The 20,239-nt window shown below is 32.5% G+C and overlaps 1 protein-coding gene across 11 annotated transcripts in view; it reads right to left on the minus strand.

The window, feature by feature from the left end:
* The window catches only part of LOC106058134 (integral membrane protein GPR155-like), a 43,494-nt gene that overhangs the window by 3,343 nt on the left and 19,912 nt on the right, over positions 1 to 20,239 (minus strand). For 3 of the 11 annotated variants that reach the window (XM_056026500.1, XM_056026481.1, XM_056026508.1), the window contains exons 2-16: positions 17,490 to 17,737; positions 16,941 to 17,106; positions 15,869 to 16,156; positions 15,631 to 15,745; positions 12,716 to 12,872; positions 12,376 to 12,531; positions 11,838 to 11,921; positions 11,487 to 11,695; positions 11,288 to 11,381; positions 10,012 to 10,348; positions 8,998 to 9,305; positions 6,858 to 6,953; positions 6,290 to 6,354; positions 3,505 to 3,546; positions 1,218 to 1,358 (exon numbers count right to left, since the gene is read on the minus strand). In XM_056026500.1, coding sequence (XP_055882475.1) covers positions 1,218 to 1,358; positions 3,505 to 3,546; positions 6,290 to 6,354; positions 6,858 to 6,953; positions 8,998 to 9,305; positions 10,012 to 10,348; positions 11,288 to 11,381; positions 11,487 to 11,695; positions 11,838 to 11,921; positions 12,376 to 12,531; positions 12,716 to 12,872; positions 15,631 to 15,745; positions 15,869 to 16,156; positions 16,941 to 17,106; positions 17,490 to 17,726 — 2,495 coding nt within the window. In that variant the 5' untranslated portion in view covers positions 17,727 to 17,737. Of the gene's footprint in view, positions 1 to 527; positions 622 to 1,217; positions 1,359 to 3,504; positions 3,547 to 6,289; positions 6,355 to 6,857; positions 6,954 to 8,997; positions 9,306 to 10,011; positions 10,349 to 11,287; positions 11,382 to 11,486; positions 11,696 to 11,837; positions 11,922 to 12,375; positions 12,532 to 12,715; positions 12,873 to 15,630; positions 15,746 to 15,868; positions 16,157 to 16,940; positions 17,107 to 17,489; positions 17,738 to 19,598; positions 19,627 to 19,779; positions 20,095 to 20,239 lie in introns of those variants that run through there. The other 8 variants (XR_001215980.2, XM_013215513.2, XM_013215512.2 and 5 more) reach the window with 8 other exon arrangements.

Genomic DNA, 20,239 nt, shown 5'->3' on the forward strand with positions numbered 1-20,239 from the left:
AGAAAATCTAAAAATATTAAAAATACTAAATCTAAAAATCTACATTTTTAAAATTGATTGGTTTGAGCACAAATGGAATTAGTAATATGTAAAACATTTATCCCTGCACCAAAGACAGAACTTTAAAAAAATCTAATAATGATTACAACACCCATCCAATAGCAGAGAGGTAATATACATTAGCATTCAATAGTTTTTCAATTTACCCCCCCCCCTTTTTTTTTCTTTTTTAACAGCCTTCCAGATGTAGAGATCTCCACAACTAAATTAGAAATAGGAAAAGTGACTACCCCCCCCCCCCCTTTTTCCCAAATAAAAAAAAAAGTCTGTCTCAATGACTTCCTCTTTCTTTTGCCACCAAGTAACAATGAATACTTTCATATTTAGTACCCAGCATGCACATTTAGAATACATTTACTTTGCTATTCAAACCATTATACATAAAATTCCATAACATAAGACTAGTGACCCATTATCAAAGGTCAAGATAAAATACATGAGAGAGAAATAGTTCATCCAGAACCTACATATTCCTAAAGCAATTAAGCCATGAACTGGAAGAAAAAACAACAAACCAATCAGGATGACTTATGGCGGCAAATAAAATTACAGAGTCTCCTGCTGAGAAAATATTAACAAAATATTTTTTTAAGGAAATGAGTGTCAATTTGCCTGTAATCTGGTTTGAAGAAGTTGTGTCTCTTACCAGCTGACCTTTTAAATGGTGAGTTCCTGTTGGACTAGAAGGAAGCGTGAACTCAACAAATGGTCATTGGGATATAACACTTTGTATTTCCCTGAATGTTAAGTGTCTCAATTGTTTCAATGACTTCACACTTATATAGATTGCATGTTTCAAATGCATTCTTAGGTTGAAATGAGTAAAGTTTAAAAACAGAAAGAGACTAAGCATGCTTGTAGTAGTAAGAACTAAATATTAAATATTAGAAGAAATGCAGTGCAAAAATTGTAATGTTATGTTTAGCGCTTGGTGTGTAATGGGTTAAAACTTGGAAAGACAAGAAAAAAATAATTTTTTATTAGAATGTTATCATACCGTGACATACTTTAAAACATAATAGCAATGAACATACTTGTTATGAAAAATCTTGTTAGAAAGCACAACATTTAGTTTAGTCAAGATCTAGTTAAAAGCAGAATCAAGAAGAATAGGAACAAATGATTAGCAGCAGAACTCAATTGTTTTGTACTCATACCTTCTGTCTCGAACAATGTCTCTTATACAATTCTCTTTATGGTAATCTGTAAACTGTTGACATGTTTGCTTTGTTGGTGCATCCAGATCATTAAGTTTGGGCAGACGCAAGACTTCAGCTCCAAAGAAAAGACGGCGTAACCTGGAGCAGAGAGCAGATTTGAAGTCAGATTAGTTTTGAATACATATCTACAAAACTTAAGGATCCCTTTGAAATAGAAGATTTGATTTGCTGAAGATAATTGATAGCATTTAACAGGGAAATTTTGTTTTTACAGAAAAAGCATTCAACTTTTGATTCACAAATGACACCAGTTACTTCTTTTCAAATGAGATTGTACTATTTTTATGCAATATAAATCATTTTGAACAGCAGTACAAATATTAGAAGAGAGTACATGTAATTATTGCATTATTATCTGAATATCTTTTTAAGTTTGCACTAAAGAGGATCTACAGATATATATATTATACTTGATGTGTAACACATACAATATCAAATATGTGCAGACATCAACACACCAAGTAGAAAAAGAAGATAAAATAAAATATAATTGTAATATAAAACAATTACTATAAAGTCTACAGCACATCAATGAATAACTTATTGATTCACTGTAAACCCCAATGCCCATTTAGCATATTTGGGAAATTAAAGATATTAAAATATTTATCAACTCAAGTATGCAAAGTTATACTCAAGAGAGCACACTGACCAATCACATTACTCCATTGATAAAGAAAAATAAGCATGATCTTAATAACAGTTTTTACTTATTAAATATTGTGGGCCTAAAATTCATGAAAGAGAGTCAAATCTGGCAATATAGAAATTGGTTTTGAAGTCCCTTTTTTTTTAAATATTCTTTTTAACTCTTTCACTCATAATTGACTATACCAACGTTGATTTGACCATAATCAAACTAAATCGATTATTGGATTTATAAACTTTAACTTGTGTTTTGTAAAAATAGCATGCTTTCTTCTACAATTCAATACCAATATAACATTTTCTGTTCACGAAAAAAAAGGTAATGGCGTTTAATCATACCAATACAAATGAGCAAAACGAATAATATTATCAAAACGAGGACAATAATTACGGAGAGAAAGAGTTTTAAGTCCCAGCAAAGGTTCATAACATAACGTCCATTGTAATCATAAGTCTTATTCTGAATATTCAGTGCAGGTCACCACATACAAATTTTAAATGTATGATGAAATTTATGGTACAAATTATGTAGAATCACTGAAAGGTATCAATCAATTTTTTTTTGTTTTATAACAGAGCTTTACTCCTTTACCCCACCCAGAGACTCTCCAAAATTAAGGTAATAAAAAGATATGATCTAACAAAAAATCTTAATTACTAAATTGTAAAATTAAATAGGGTTTGATTATACGTGACCTGTAAAGACAAGGCCTTTGCAGACAGCTTTAGTCTTAAATAGATGATTATTAAAAAAAAAAATTATGATCCTTAACAATAAGGACATCACAAGTAAACATAAGATGCAACACATAAACATATTTTGTAAACTTTTAAAGCTTTAGAAAAATGTATTGAAATACTGTTTAAACTAGAAAGAATTTATTGATACTAAGAAATTTTTAGAGCCTAAAAAATAACATTTTTAAATTTTAGATAATTTGATTAATTATATCCAGCTAAAAGCAAAATGAGAAAAAAAAGCATTAATAATTTTTTTTTAAATAATGTTATCACATGTAATAATGGCTCAGACAATAATAATGAGTTTCAAGTTTTCAAGAAATTATTGTAATTACTTTAAATCTAAAGATATAAGATTCAAAATTGTGACTAGAAAGTTCAAATATCATTATAGTTGATTAAAGATTGGGTTTAACTCATTTAATGAATTAAATATATTACTCAGTGCAGTTTTTTTTATCTTATCAAAGTAAAGTAAAACAAACAATTATAAAAGACTATAAAACTTAAAACAACTCAACATTAACAATTGAATGAGAAGATATATCAATTAGTAATTCAAAAAAGCAGTTGTAGAATCACTTATTTCTTTCAAACCCCCCCCCCCCCCTCCCCCACAAAAAAACAAAAACAGCTATGAACTTCTAAACAGAGTAAGCCATGCGCCATGCAGATATTTTCAGTAGCTTAAAATAACGCAAGCTAAAAAAAGAGAATTTTTCTTAATCCTGAAATAATCTGATAGCAATAATTGATGTAGCACTACAATATGGCTGACTTTGCTTAGTTTCTTATTCTTAGATAAAATAATCATGCAGTATGGGATGTAAATTACCTAACATATATGGCATAAACTATCCTATACTTAGAGATTTGCCTGCAAGTAAATGAAATACATTGTTATTATTAATATTGCCTTGAGTTCTACTTTGTTAACATACAACAAACAACACTGATTTCTTTGATCAGTGGTGAGGAACCTTTTTTTTATTAAAAATAAAATTTGGGAATGGGAGGTCTGCATATATGGAGTGTCACCGTGTTATTTTATATGTTATGAATGTGGCTGTGGTTATCAATGTAGGCGTGGTGGTGACATTGGGTTCTTGTTACAAATCACAGAATAATGAAATGACGCTGGGTGTAGCAGACACAATAAGTTTAATATAACACCACATAGTGAATACACCATACAACTCGACCCAGGAATGGTCAGTATTAATCCAACAGTAATATACGAATATCACAACTTAGTAACTATTCTATAACCAACTACTTTAAACATCTAACTCTACTGCTTATATATTAAGTGACTCAATACAAGTGCTTGCTACAAGATCTCTATGTGGACTGACTGCCTTTAACTCTCTGGTTCACCTAAGGTCAAAAGTGTTCACCTTAGTGCAACATGGGTTGTGAATAAGATTCACAATATGGAATTAACATACACAATACAGAATTAGGGTTTCTACTCTATGGCACCAACTTTAAGGTGGTGACATGGAGGTTGGAGGTTTGTCCTCTGGAGGCTGAACCAGCTTCTGCACTAAATTGTGAACTGAGGGTATTGAAAACTGGTTCCAAGTACTGACGTCTTAAAATTTGCTTTCAAATTCCACAATCAAGGAATCTTGTACTTTTCAGCCATTTCACTAGAAATAATGTCATCTTTCTACAAATGAAAATGACAAAACCTGTTTCATTGCTTGCTTGGAGAAACGGGAAAGCTTTGTTTGAAAAGATTTAACATGCACATGCATTTCATGTGCAAACAACTCATTGCACTACTCCCAATGAAAAACATGTGAAGTCTTTCTTCCATTCTTCATTAGAAATAATAGTAACAAAGTCACAGTCTATTTTCTTCAAGGAACATAACAATTTCTTCCTTCATATCCCATATTCTTCTCAATACATTGCCTATTCTAAGCCAATGAATACTATTGTAGTACTGAACTTTGTTTTCAAATCTTCAAGTTCCAAGCCAAACCAACACAGTTCTTCATAGCATTGAATAAATACTGGTTTGAGTTTGTCTTTGACTGAATGTTTTGAAATATTGGCAATAAAAATGATCTCGTTTACTTTAAACTTTTTAGAGTGACATATTGAGATGTTTATTAGCCTCTTCATTGTAAGTGATAAGAATCAGAAGTTTCAATAATTTCTATAGCTATTTATAATTATTTATTTTAATATATTTGAATTTTTTATACATATAATCTGTGGGCAAACCTGACTTCTGTAGGTGTCTGTGGGCCGCATTAAACATGTGGACTACTGTCTGTAATTTGCCCACCCCTGTCTTAGATAATCAAGCTTTGTTCTCTATAACTTGGAAATATTGTCTATCTATGTCAACTATAGTGTTGTAATGTAATCAACTATGGCAAAATGAAATTATATTACATCATCATTAATTGGGAAAAGGGAATATAAAGAATATCTTGTGCATTACCCTAATACTTTTCTGGGGAGGGCACATATCCCATCCCAAAATCATTCTTTACCCCGGTGCTTGGCATAATAAACGTGCCCCCCTGAAAAAACTTTAAAGGCCAGTTCAGGTGTTAGCTTGCTTAAAGTGACATAAGAGATAGTACCTGACAGCTTTCATATAATACAGCTGGATATCTCTTGAAATTGTCAGGTAGAGTTGAGCCTTTGGCTCTTGGAACTCTAGGCCAGCAAAAGTGAACAAGAGCTCTCTCCCACCGGCCTGAATGAGAACAGTGTACACTGTTCTGTATGGCAGGTGGGTCAGACTCGTAGATGGATATCTCTTATAAAAGCAACAGGATACACAAATGATAGGCATGTATTGTAAAAAGAGAAGCCGACAACTGTCAGATAATGGTTTTGTCTCCTTAGATGTGGCTAAATATGTAGATCACAGCTAGGACTTCATAGCCATGTGAAATACTGCACTCATACTAATCTTCCAACTCAAAAACAAGCCTTAGAGTAAATACCTTACAGTCAGAATATTTGTAAGAAAAAAAAAATGGCTAAAAGAATGCAGCCAAAATCTCCAGATCTTATCTTATTTCACTAAATTGAAGTGCATAGCTTTAGATTTTACCTAACAGGCATCACAACCGTAACTGGAAAATATATATCATTATTTATATGAATGCTAGTTCTTGCAGTCTATCATAAAAATTTTTAATAACCCTGACGATGATTTATATTATTATATTATTTCAACATTTTTAAACCAACAAGATTAAAACAGCTTTTTTCCTTAGGGCTATTATTATTTAGTAAGTAGGTTTCATAAGCCATATACAAATTGCACAGAACTTGTGTATAAGACATGCAGCTAGAAAGATTTTCATTTAAAAATAATGGACAACCAATTTATATTTTTACTCCAGTGGATTAACTATTTGAAAATAACATAGGCCAATACATTCATATAAAGAAAAACATGGAAAGAAAGGATATATGCCAAGTAATTTTTGAATATAAGGATATATAAATTAAAGCCAATTACCAGAATACAGTGGAAAAAAAAGGATTCTGTCGCTAATTATAGAAATGCCTTAGCCAGATTTTTCCTAACATTTATAAAGTCACACAGACGATTTTTTGGCAATAATTGTAAATCCATAACTTACCTTCGAACAATGGGAGAAAACACAAGTTTTGTATCAAAACCAAACACCATTAATACAAAAAGACCCTGGGAAAAAAAGTTTTAGATAAAATGTTAGTCAAGCATCACCACACAATACAACAGCATTGTTTTTAACATGTTTGTTTAATGTACTTTCAGCAAGCTGATCAATTTATTCTATTTTAATAATATTATTTTCCTTAGTAAAAAACACTAGCTTTACATTCTAGTTTTAAAATTCAGTATCAAAAGTAAATGAATATTAAAAAAAAAATCATATATATATATATTAATGAAAGTTTAGAGAAAATTCATAATAAAAAGTAGAACTAGTATTAAAAGAGTATACTTTTTAAAAATACAGAGCGCACTATTTCGAATGCTATGGTTAGTGAATACACTGAACTACAGACACAGTTTGCTTAAAAAAAAAAGATTTAAACATTATCTATCAGTTCAGAAGAAGTTTTTTTTTATTTAAAAGAAAAGTTAAATTACAGTGGGTGTTTCTTATTATATTTACTGCATTAGATACAACATTCTACCAAGGTATGAGCTTATGAGCCTACCTGTCCATAGTTAAAGAAGGAATCAAGAAACTCTATCTCCACATAGATGCCTGTAGGCTCACTATGAAACACTTTCCAGGCACACAGAAACAAACCCTGAAATAGAAAAAATAACTATCCAGTAAAGTCCATCTAATAGGTTCTGTTTATAAAACACAAATTCTATGAGTATGGGACTGGAGGCTTGTTAAAAGTTTTACAATTAACAGTTTGACAATTCATTTCTTTGTTTTCATTCTCATCTGTAACCTTGGTGGGATGAACATTTCCTAAATATGAGATGAAAAGTGCTGTTTTCCATAAAGGTCTTGAGAGAGAAGTATCTTAGGACAAGTGACTTGACTTGTCCTGTTGATACAGTACACAGCAATTAAAGATGAATGTGCGAATAGTTACAATTCTTTAGGAATATGCCTTGATTAATCCTACTCTGATGGTACAATATCTTCCTTGAAAGGATAATGGAAGATGCTCTTGAGTGCTATGAAGTACTGTTAGCATTGGAGGAAGAAGAATTACTAACTTGCGCTTCACAGATGACATTGATGGCCTAGTAGGGACAGAAGAAGAACTAGCTGACCTGGTGATGTGCATTGACAAGACTTCCGCAGCAAATGGCATGCAAATAAATTCCAAAAAAAAAACCCACCAAATTATGACCAATAGCCAACAGGGCTTTAAAAGGGGCATCAGTATTGGAGGTGAAAAGCTGACTAGTGTTAGCAGCTTCAAATACCTCAGAGCTATTGTCTCAGATGAGGGAACAAAACCCGAACTACTGGCCCGAATAGCACAGTCCATAGCAGCCCTTTCAAAACTTAATATGGAAAGACAATGGCTTAGCCCTCGCACCAAAATCAGACTGATGTGCTCCCTGGTCATGGCCACATTTTTATATGCTTGCGAGTCTTGGACGCTGACTGCAGAGCTAGATAGGAGGATCCTAGCAATGGAATAGAGATGCTACAGAAGGATCCTAGGTATCACATTCAAAGACCGCATCACAAACCAAGAGATTAGAGACAGGGTTACTGCAGCAATTGGACCCCATGATGACCTGCTAATTACTGTAAAAAAACGCAAGCTTAAAATCTATGGCCATATTACAAGATCTGAGGGGCTTGAAAAGACCTTCCTTCAGGGAACAGTACCAGGAAAAAGAAGAAGAGGCAGACAGAGAAAGCGATGGGATGACCACATAAAAGAATGGACGGGCCTACCATTGAAAGAGGTTTTAAACAAGGCATAAGACAGGGAGGAATGGAGAAAGATGGTTGACAAGTCTTGCTTGGTGCCCCAGAGTCCAACAGACTAAGGGATAGGTAAAAGTTAAAAAAAAAAAGGATGATACAAAAGTTAAATATTGATCAATACAGAATAGCTACAGTAATATCCTATGTATCACTTACAAAAGACCCCATGACAAATGAAGAGATTAGAAACAGAATTAATACAGCTACTGAATCCCACGATGACCTGCTAATGACTGTCAAAAAATGCAAACTTAAAGTCTATGGCCACATCATCAGGTCCTCAGGAAACAATACCAGGAAAAAGAAGAAGAGGCAGACAGAAAAATTGATGGCAAGACAAAATATAAGAATAGACAAGCGTGTTATTGAATGAAATTCTATCCAAGACAAAAGACAGAGAAGAATGGAGAAAGACAGTCAACAGATCTTGTGTGGAGCCCCAAAGGTTCAACAGACTAAGGGTTAGGTGAATAAGAATGGTTTACAGTAAGCATCATTTTTAAGTAATTTGTCCGCAGTTTGGGGTAAAAGAGTATTTTTGTTTTATGTTATTACCAAAACCTTTCTTCCCATCTTCCAGTTGTGATATTTCTGACTTTTTTAACATTAAATGTTTTTAAGGAACAGATCTGAAGTTCTAGAGTTGAAACCAAATAAAATGGATTTCTGACATCTTCTGGCAGGGAATTAAGTGAGTTGGTCATTGTGCATACAACATCACACAGATTGGTCAAGTGTCCTATAATATCATAGGTCTCAAATGGATGAAGGGAAGAGGTGGGGAAGGGGGGGGGGGGGGGGCAAAGGAAGAATACTTAGCTATGAATTCTACCATTGAATGCAAGTCTAAAACCTAGAAATCAACATGAAAATATCAAATCACTTACTGTAAACATGGACAGCAGCAGAATTAAAAGTAGAATTAAGTGATGAGCAGTCTGATACTCCTCCTTGTTCAACTCTCTCACTGTCTTTGGTTCCTCCTCCTGGGGGGAGTCCCCATTGACCAATGAAGTAGCAGTGTAGCTGCGAAGCCGGTCCATGCAAACATATCGCTGCTCATTGCTGCACTGGTTCAGAAGGCAAGTTCTCTCAGAGACAGACTCCATGGCGTCTGCCCCTGAAGATTCATACTCAGTAAATACATCATCAGAGAAGTTACTATTGTAAGGAAACAAGTCCTCAATGCTGGCAGCTGAAATAGAGACAAATACACGCTTATATCAATCTCAATAGCTGTTAGGATCTGACAGAGCAGTGTTTCCCAAACTGTGTTCCACAAAACACTATTATTTCCCAAGGCCTGAATAGGTTTTCCACAAACTACTGGAATAATTAACTAGTAGGCCACCCGTGACTCTTAAAAAATAAGCAAAGTGTTCAGAATGTGCAAAGTGTTTTGTTAAGGAAAAAGTTTGGGAAACACTGTGAAAGAGAAAGGAAGAGCACCAGAAAACAATTATCAGGACATTTATTATTCTTATTAACGATTTTTGGTTGTCCAGAAAGTTTTTGATCAAAATACTAGGCATACATAATTCTTAAGGTTTGTACATATTATAAGTCTACAATTTTTTTCTTTTCTTTTTTTTTTAATACATTAATTTCATATTTACATAATGCAAAGTTATAAATATATTTCTCAATATACAAATTTAATATAGAAATAATGCTAGTTATTTAAATATATTAAAAACTAATGACAAAATTACAACTTTTAATTTAATAAAAAAATGCTGGCAAAAGTAGTTTGAGGAGTGTGATTAAAATTTGAAGACTTTCCTATTTTAAAATTAAGTAAAGACATAGCAACATTTTAATTAAAATGAGAACTAACAATTTAATACTTAACTGTGCTTAGTAAATATTATTTCAAAAAGAAAAAAATGTAACATACTAACCCTTTTTAAGAGTATGCTCCTCACTGTAGCTATGATAATGTTTTCTTTTAACATTGGTTTCAGTTGCATCTTTAAAACTATCATCAGACACCTGAACAGATGACCCTTTACTTTCAATTAAACTATCAATCAATGGTGGCTTTTCATCAAAGGTGTTTTCTGCACTGTCAACATTCTCTCCATTTGTGTTTGTGATAGGTATGCAGCTATTTGTGCTGCTGTGCCTCTGACTGTCAAGTCGCTGGTACACGATTTGTTTTTCTTGTCTCTGCCACCATATGAGTGAGAATAAAGTGACCAAGAGACAAAACAGAAGAATGACTAGAGAAAAACAGGCCTAGAATAGAAAAATATATATATATAGAGAGCCAATACTGTAAACTGCCTGTAATGCAAAACTGAAAATTTTTAATCAATATTGGTAACTAAAATTTAAATTCTTTTTAAAAATTATACTAGACTACCAAGACACATGTTGGTCTTAAATTATGTTATAGATTACATATGTTACTTAAAAAAAACATAATAATTATATCCTACACATTTTATGTGTCAATCTAGTCATGCACATTGATCAGTGACTTAAACTCTGCTAACTCGTTGGGTTTCCTGGCTGATTCAGGTAACCCATTCCATTCTTGAATGGCACTAAAGAAAAAGCACTTGTAAAAATGTGTCCTAGCATATGGAATAAGAAGAAATTTGTTTCTGCATTTATAATGCAGACATGGAAAACAATAAAATAACCTAGTCTTTTTTTTTTCACAAATCCAAGATAATGAGCATAAGCGAAGCGTTGGGAATGACTCTTTCTTAGTGGGATATGTGGCAGAGGCTTCAACCCCTTGGGCTTGATTTGGCTCACATTCAACACCTGACTCAAGCAGAGTTGTGTTGAATGAGCATGTAAAGGCAGCACAGAAAACATTCTCTCAGATACCCCTCCCACTGGTCCACATAGACATAGGACCACAGCGCTCTGAACTTGCTATAAGCATGATAGTTGCACTATATAAAAGCTATTCCAAAAAAAAATGAAAGTAAAATTATTTTATAAAACCTTGAGAAATATGGATGGCATATATTAAGTTTTTTGAGTATGTGGTCAATAGATTAGCCAACATCTTGACTTTTCTTAAACAGTTGTAAGCCTTAAGCTTTACCAGCTTCTTATTTAGATACATCATTCTTACTACTCCTAACAGTGCTAAAGTGAACATCAGAAGACTATTTTAACTTTCACTTTGATTTGCTACACATTTGTTACGATAAAAACCTGAAGTGTTCCATAATGAAATGCTGGATCAATTGCATCCTTCATATTGTGAGATCCTATTAGAAACAAAACTCCAGTAGATAGTACAGGAATTCTGTAAAACAATTATTAAAAAAAAGTTTATCCAGTTAATGTAATTTTTAAATGTGTCAGTTATCGTCCAATATAACATTAATAATTTATTTTTAGCAAAGCGTACCCAAATCCAATAAAGTAAAACCAGATCTGCTTGCGTAAAACATAGCAAAGGCTGCGAACATGAAGTAAGCATAATGCTATTGCCATAGCAGCAGTCCAGCACCTGGTGGAGAAAACTCCAACCAGCAAACAAATAATGATAGGGTAATGGAACCAGTTAGCAGTTTCTCCATTGCAATAAAATGTGATCATACCAATACAGGACAGAATCTGTTGATAATAACAAATTATAAGAATACTTCAGTAAAACAATCAAAGTTGTTATAAACTTTTTATATACTGTCAATGGATAAATAATTCAATAATGAATTATAATATTGAAATGAGCTATATATGAGATAAAAAGATTTACATGAGAAAAAATAAATGCCATAGTGAATCTATGAGGAACACGTTTCCATTTCCCACTAGCAACAAAGAGACCAACAACCCAAACCTGAAAAAGAAGCAAATCAATTCATTAAATAAATGTAGTCAACAAGATGAAGATAAAATTGTATATCATAAAAAAAAAATGTGCTGAAATTATTTTAGAAAAGAGTGCATAAACTAAATGTAGTTGCATTGTATCTCTCTGTATAAATTCTCAGCACTTTCACTATTATCTATTGTTACGTGCGCAGCATAGCGTGAATATGGGATGGTGCGAATGCCTGTTGAAAGGGTTAGAGAAGGAGAACCAAAATGGAGGAATATAAACAAAGTGGTGTTTACAGTGTTAATTAAGATTAAATTATTTATAAACTATGATTTTGTCATTTTGTGTTAGTGTATCGCTAAAGAGTCTCATTACATAATTAGATGTAACATCTATTGTGTGTGTTTTGTAAAAAAAAAAAAAAAAAAAAAAAAAAAAAAAAATAGCTTTTGGGGACATGTAAGTTACTCACACTACAAACTATACTGATGATGCTGACATCAAATGAAGTTTCACTGAGAACATTCTTGTAAGCTGTGCCAGTGTTGACAATTAAAGTAACCATCTTGGCTGAGACAAACATGAGAGGTGCTGACAAAAAAGTTCCTAACACAAGGGCTGTAGCAATCTGAAAAGAGAAACCAAATAGTCGAGTTAAAGGAATAATATATATTATAGTTTAGTCCTTTTTATTCTCAACAAACAACAATTAGAGAATAATTTATTTTGTCAAAGAAATCTTTTAAAGATGTACTGTTATATAATCTAAAATTTAACAAACTGTAGAAACGAAATAATGTCCTTGTCATTACCACATCTTGTGCAATGCCATAATCACTGGCATAGAGAAACACTGAAGGTGCAGTTGGAAATGTGCCATAGAGGAATGCATACATGCTGTATGATGTAGATATATTTCCATTTTCCATCCAGCCAACAACTTCCCAAGTAATCAGGGGGAGGAAAAGCCTGAGAAATAAATCCACCATTTAGAAATACATAACTGTAACTCTAGAGTTCAAACAAAAACAGTAAGTAGAATGTCCCTTTAAGACCCAACATCATTTAGGTCAGATCACCTTTTTTCTGTTGCCAATACTTTATGATTAGAGCAGGATGAACTTACAGTTACTATGAAATAAAGTAAAAAAAAAAAAAAAAAAGTAGAGTACCCTCTTTCAAATTTTTCCATCTATGGGGCAGATGACGCAAGGGTCATCTATTTCTTTGTCTAAAGTTAGCGAGTGTCATGTCGTCAGCACAATGAAAAACCGCCTTTACTTTCCCCAACTAGGGTCTGCTACCTATTAGAATTGGGTGGACTCAGGAACGTCCTTAACTCATTGAGTGCGGAGTGTCTATCCCATAGACAGGCTGACTGACCCTAAACGCACGGAACGTCTATCCCATAGACGTTCATACCCTACCTTTGTTTCGTTGCATTTTTAAATTAAACTTTTTAACTAACAACAGTGGAACTATTTTTACTTTATAAAAGAGTTCTTCATCCTTTGTTTACATAGAAATTAGAAGCTTTTGGCTTTATTTAGACATTTATTTTTACTTTTTTTTAAGATGTAAAAAAACGTCGCCATGACTAGGCTAGTCCAAGACACACCCACAATTGTTTACTACTGAAGAAACTTTATAATTATTCTAAAATTTATCACAAATAAATAAGTATAATGAAGAATTTGATCTAGATATATAGATTAGATCCAGGTAAGTCTAAATTTAGCGTATTTATATCTATATTATTAGTATTTAGATCTAAATCTATTATTGTCAGTAGACTAGGTGTAGAGTGTAGAACTGTAGATCGAGATTGACTAGATCTAAGCTTTTATCTCTAGATTTAGACTCTAGATCTATCTACAGAATTCCTGTACTAGTAAGACTCTAGATATATCTCTAGATCTAAGCTTATGATAAATAAAAAGAAAGGAAATGGTAGATCTACATCAAATAATCATCCACTGTGCTGTTTGTAAAATGTTTTACTTATTTCGGATGTTCCTTCAGAGTTGAAGATAATTACTTCCTAGTCCAAACCTCCCGCAGGACGACGGGGGATGGGAGCGGGCAGGGTTTGAACCCGGGACCATCGATAAGTCCGAACGACAGTCCAGCGTGCAAACCGCACGACCAGGCAGCCATCCTATGGGCATGCCCATTTTCTTTTTTTTTTTAGTATTGTTTATCTGTAAAAATCTACAACATCATGCCTATGCTTGTCCAAGACACACCCACAATGTTTACAACTGAAGAAGCTTTGTAATTGCTCTATTTATACTTCTATGAATAGTAATAATGAAGATTTAGATCTTGATCTACATTTAGCATAGGCATAGGATGAAACAGACTTGGACATTATTAGCATTTAGATTTAGATCTAGTATTGTCCTTGGGCTTAGGCTAGGTCTGGAATGTAGATAAAGAATAAAGGTTGACTAGATGTATGTTTTTATCTTTACACCTGGGTAGATCCCTATAGATCTAAGCCTAAGATAAATGAAAACAACAGAAATGGTAGATCTAAATCCAATATTCATCCACCATGCTGGGCTTTTTCTTGGTATATTTTGTAGCAATTGTTATTTAGTATTGTTTATCAGTAAAAATCATCACCATGACTATAGCCACTATAGGCCTTCTTATACAGGTTGAAGTTGCATTATGTCTTGTAAGTACTCCAAAAGGTTTACTACTAAATAAATGTGAAATATAAAACTATTCTAGATCCATAATTTATTGCAAAGGAAGAGTAATAATGATCTAGGTCTTGATCTTAGGTATAATGAATTAGAATTTGTATTGTCCTTCAGCTAGATTTATACTTTGATCTCTCGCTAGCCTATGTCTTGCACTGGTCTAGTATTAGAATGAAAGATGTTCTAGGCAAATAAAAAGAAGATAAATCTAGATCTATATCCCATTGATTCAAATGTACGTAATATTTGATTGATAGATTTAGTACTGGTATCTATTGTTATTGGTAGAAATAGTGCAATATTTTTTCCCTTTTCTGACTAAAAAGCCATGTAAAAATAATAATATAATCAGTGATTCATCATCTTTTATTGACTGTTTTATCACATTTCTTTTTGAAAAGATGTCAATGGTCTAATATGATGTTTTAACAGTAATGCAAAGATTAAAATCTATATTTAGGTCTCAGAAGTTCTAAAGCTGGCATCCATTTTTTTTTTTTGAGGGTCATATTATTTAGATTATAATTTGTATCTTATATTTAAATAGAAAGATGTTTACATTTTCACATTCTCCATTCATTTACCTTTACTTTGATACCAAATATGTTACTACTATAGCTTCATTGGTACATGAATAATACATTTTTGTATTAGGCATGTTTGGAACATTTTTTTTTTTTTCCAAAAAAGTAGCATTTTTTTTTGAAAAAAAAACAACCACTGCACTCAATGAGTTAAAATTGGGAAATAAAAAATCCCAGTTTACACCAAGATTGAAATCCAGAACACCTCAGTTCAGAAGCCAAGCGCTTTGACACTCAGCCATAACACCCTTACTGTAAAATCCTGGATTAAAATTTCTAGCCTCTGAACTTAAAAACCTTGTTAGAGAGTTCAAAATATTATTTACTGCTTGAAAGCAACTTAAACCAATGGTGATATATATAAATATAATACAAAAATATTTTTCTACCATTTCCCTACATTCTAAATGTGGACTAACATCTTAAACTTACGTTTTAGCAGTGATAAGTGAAAGTGGTACCAGAATACCAATACCAAGCTGGCTACGCACTTTGCCTACCATACTAAGTCCTAAATAGAACAGAGCTGAAGCATTGTAAGCATCACCTAAGAAATGACAAAAATAAAAATAAACAATTTTAGACAAAACTATAAAAATCCAACATTGTGATTAGGAATAAGAAGAATGGATTTTTTTAAAATTACAAAATTTATTTAGACTAAACTGACCTAACATAGTAAGAATGTCATCCAAGTATCCAGGGATACTGCCAGCAAAAATAAAGTTTCCTATCACACCAATAGCTGTCATGAATACTATAGGATTGAGAAGCACGCCTTTAACCACATGAAGTACAGCTGTTTTTAACTTAGAGCTTGACTCCTCTTCTACAGACTTGTATTTATGCAGCTCCATGAGTGTGAATCCAATGGGATTGATCAAGACTAAAGATATTGGAGCAATGAGATAGAGGTACTTGAGGAAATCTGGATGGGTCTTGCCATATAATGCCTGAACTGCAAAGGGAAAAAAACAGAGTGTAATATTTAATGATAGATTTTGAACCTACATATGTATAATTCCATAGAAAAGCAAAACTGAGATCTAAAAGAGCATCAACTGCATCTCCCCATGCATAAGGGATTTGTACAGCCAGCTTAAACACTGACTACCTTAACTTTTTTTTCAGAAAAAAACAAAACACATTAAAACAATGCCAATGGAAGTAATTGTTTATTGATGAAAAGAAAACATTAATGATATAAGCAATAAAATTATTAAAATCAATAAAATTATTAAAAAACTTATCCAAAGAGAAGCACTTTGCATTTACAACTATATCACTCTCAAGAAGTTATTTCCCTTCTTCAATGTCAAACAAAATAATCAATTACCAATACATTCTATGATTAATTTAACTTATTAGTTAATTTTTTAATTCATTCATTTTTGGTGTAAGAAAATAACATGTAAAATTATCTAAGGGGACAAAAATTATATATGTAGCCATATCTCTGAATACTAAAGAATTAATTTCCCTTGTCTGTATTAACAAAAATTAATTACCAGAAATTAATTGACTAATTGGTTAATTTTTTAAAACTGATTGATGTATTGTCTTTGTTAATGAATAATGGTGCAAAGTTTCCACTTGATCAGAGAATGGGTGTGGAGAAATAATGTGTACAAACTTTTTACCAGACAGACAAAGTAAGTTGATATAAGCTTTGTAAAAATCAATAAAAATCTTTCGTTTGTGCCTCATACTGAAGTTTTCTTTTTAAAATAAATAACACTTACCAATGGGATAACCTAAGGCAAAATCATTACTCTGTGTAGTAAATATTCCAAAAATAGCTGCATAGCCAAGATTCATTGGGCGTTTAACAAGCAGTGTGATTAAACCAACAAGGACAAATAAGAAGACTTTAGCTATAAGTATACCCAATAAGAAAAGCCAATTCACCTGAAAAAATAATGAAAAAAACATTTTTATATGGTCTTGTTATAAGACATTTCTGTATATTATATGCTGAACAGAAAAAAATAACATGTAGTAATAAAAAAACAACAAAAAAAAAAAAAAAACAGATATTCTTTAGCAAAACAGTCATATAACTAAAATCTTTTATAAAAATCTTTAATCTATTATTAAAATGAAGTCTTGTTATTATTGCACTGAAAATGAAATTTTAACATACTTTGATCACATTATTAAATATAAAATAAAATAATATTTTTTTTAACAGCAATCACTAATCAGTAAATAAAGGTTATTCTTTTATTGATTTTCTAGAACATATAATACTTGTATTGATATCTAACCTACTTAACATTAATTAAACTCACCTCTGAAAATTTTAACTCTAACATGCTTTTAAATAGCAAAGCTGGTAGACAGAATTTAGACACAAAAGTCCCAATCCCTGAACTCTGAGTTGGTGTTATGAGCCCAACTCTACCAGCAATATAGCTACCAACAATTACAACAAAACATTTGCTGATGGCACGCAGCAAGTTGTCATAAGAAACATCACTGTCATCAGAAGATGTAAAAACATCATGGAAATCAGATGATTCATTCATTTTTGTTGCTTCTGAGGAGAAATTGACATGCATATAGATTTTTTTACATCATGATAACAGTATAGTCCATGTTGCAACATCTGGTGTCGTTTATCTCCTGTGTCCTATCCAAGTATGTTAATAAAAAACCTAAGTACTTAGACCCAGTGATGCCCAACCTAATTTGGTCATCTGGTCATTATAATTTCCAACACTCGTGATATGGGCCACAAGAAAGAAAACTGATAATTGAAAATAAAGGTGAATCAATATTAAATGTTTCGAAAAACTACTATAAAGAAAAAGCACTCCCTTTAACAGTTTAACTATAATATCAGTAACAACGAATTTGAGCACATTTCATGGTTAGGTTCTACTGTGGATAATGTACCCAGAGTGTTAGTATTTCATTGAGTTGTCCATTGACAGCTCAAAAGTGGATTGCATGAATAACTTTGATTAACTATCAACGCAGTTAACCAAAGCCTTATAAGCATCTCGATACACCCAAAACATATGCACGAATTCTCTTCGTAGATTTCTGCTCGGCTTTCAATACCATACAGCCAGATCGAATGATAAACAAACTGAGTAACTTAATTTAAATGTCAGCCCTTACGTACAAGCATGGGTTCTATACTTTTTAACCCAATGTCCCCAGTATGTTAAAGTCAACAACACCAAATCGTCAACTCGAGTACTATGTACGGATGCTCCACAAGGTAGTGTACTTTCTCCTGTACTGTACACTCTTTACACTAATGACATAAGAAGCATCTATGACTCAGTTAAACTCATTAAATTTGCTGATGATACTGCCATAGTCTGTTTTATTTCAGAAGACGAAACTCAGTATTGAAACTCGATAAAAGAGTTTACAAACTGGTGCACTGACAACTTTCTAGAACTGAATACCACAAAACTTAAGAACTTATTTTATAATAGATTTCAGAAAGAAAAAACAAATGATAAATGAACTGCAGATAAACGCTACATTGATATAACAAGTCAAGGCATATAAATATCTAGGCGTCATCATCGATAACAAGCTTTCATGGGAAGACCACCTTGGAACTCTGACAAAGAAAACAGCCCAGCGACTTTTTTCTATATAAACTCAATAGCTTTAAACTAAATAAGAAGATACTAGATAATTTTTACTGTGCCACTATGCAAAATCTTCTAACATATATATGGAATAACTTGTTGGCAAGGCAACGCTTCATCTAAGAAATACAAAATCACACGCACATTACATTTAAAGGAACTTTTAACTTTTACCCAGTGGGGGTACAGCTGTCAATCAAGACAAGAACAGAGCGGTACAAAAACTCGTTTGTACCTTACTCAATGGACCTCATTCACGAATTGTAAACAAATAACATTTAGCCACGAGGTTCTCTATCTCTTCTATACAAAAAAAGCAATCCATAAAGGCTGTCACGTGATACGTTTTTTTCATTGTTTTATCAACATTATCACGTGGATAAATGTTGTTTGTTTACGATTGGTGAATGAGGTCCATTAGACTATATCAATGCCACTCAATGATCAGGAAACACCATTAACTCATTAACATGAAAAAGACCAAGATGCCTGTTTGTAGTCGCTGAATGATATGAACTCTTCATTACTTCATCATGTTGTGTCTGAATTTATGTGAATGTTTCTGTTGTGCTGTCTTTATATGAGAAAATTCCTCGTAATCACAACAAATTTCAATAAAGATCTCTCTATATATATATTGAATCTAGCTACATCTAATCAATTCTAATCTTCTAAATCAGTTCTAATCATACTAATGATTATAAATCCACTGACATTCACCACTAGTACTGGCACTGCACTACTCTAGATCTACTCAATCTACTGGTGCTGGCGTACGGTACTTACTCAACTTACTCAGTTACTAGAACTAACTCATGTATATAGGGCAATATAGGCAGTGTAGGCTGTGGCACTACTCGATATATACTGAAGCGAAACATATTGATATGAATTTGATGATACTCGTACTGGTAACTGACATATATCATAATAAATATTTAAAATATAGAGATCTAGATCTAGTTACATTATTTGGCAGCTGATGTCTATGTAGCGAATCTAGACTAAGAATCTATCTTACTCACTGAGTTACTGAGCCTCACTGAGGCGTCTGACCTGAGTTACTCATTCTTAGTCTTAGTATCTAGCTTATTAGATCTCTTTTGTCTAGATATTTAGAAAATCTAGATTTTGTCTAGATCTAGTCAGACTAGTAGTCTATTATTATTATTAATATCATGACTAAAGGCTAAGGCCTGAAAATAGTGAAAAGCTTAACAAAGCAACATATGTTTTATTATTGGTAAATTTTGGTATAGTTTCATGGTCAGACTACAAAACACTTCAAAAGCTGCCAACTCGAATTTAAATACTAAGAACCAGTTAAAGCTAGGTTTAATAAAAAAAAATAAAAAATCATGTCAACATTTTGCCGAATGTCTAGTAACTCTCATAAACTCCCAGCTAGACAATTTTTATTCACCCAT

The sequence above is a fragment of the Biomphalaria glabrata genome, chromosome 1 (assembly GCF_947242115.1).
Source record: "Biomphalaria glabrata chromosome 1, xgBioGlab47.1, whole genome shotgun sequence".
NCBI lineage: Eukaryota > Metazoa > Mollusca > Gastropoda > Planorbidae > Biomphalaria > Biomphalaria glabrata.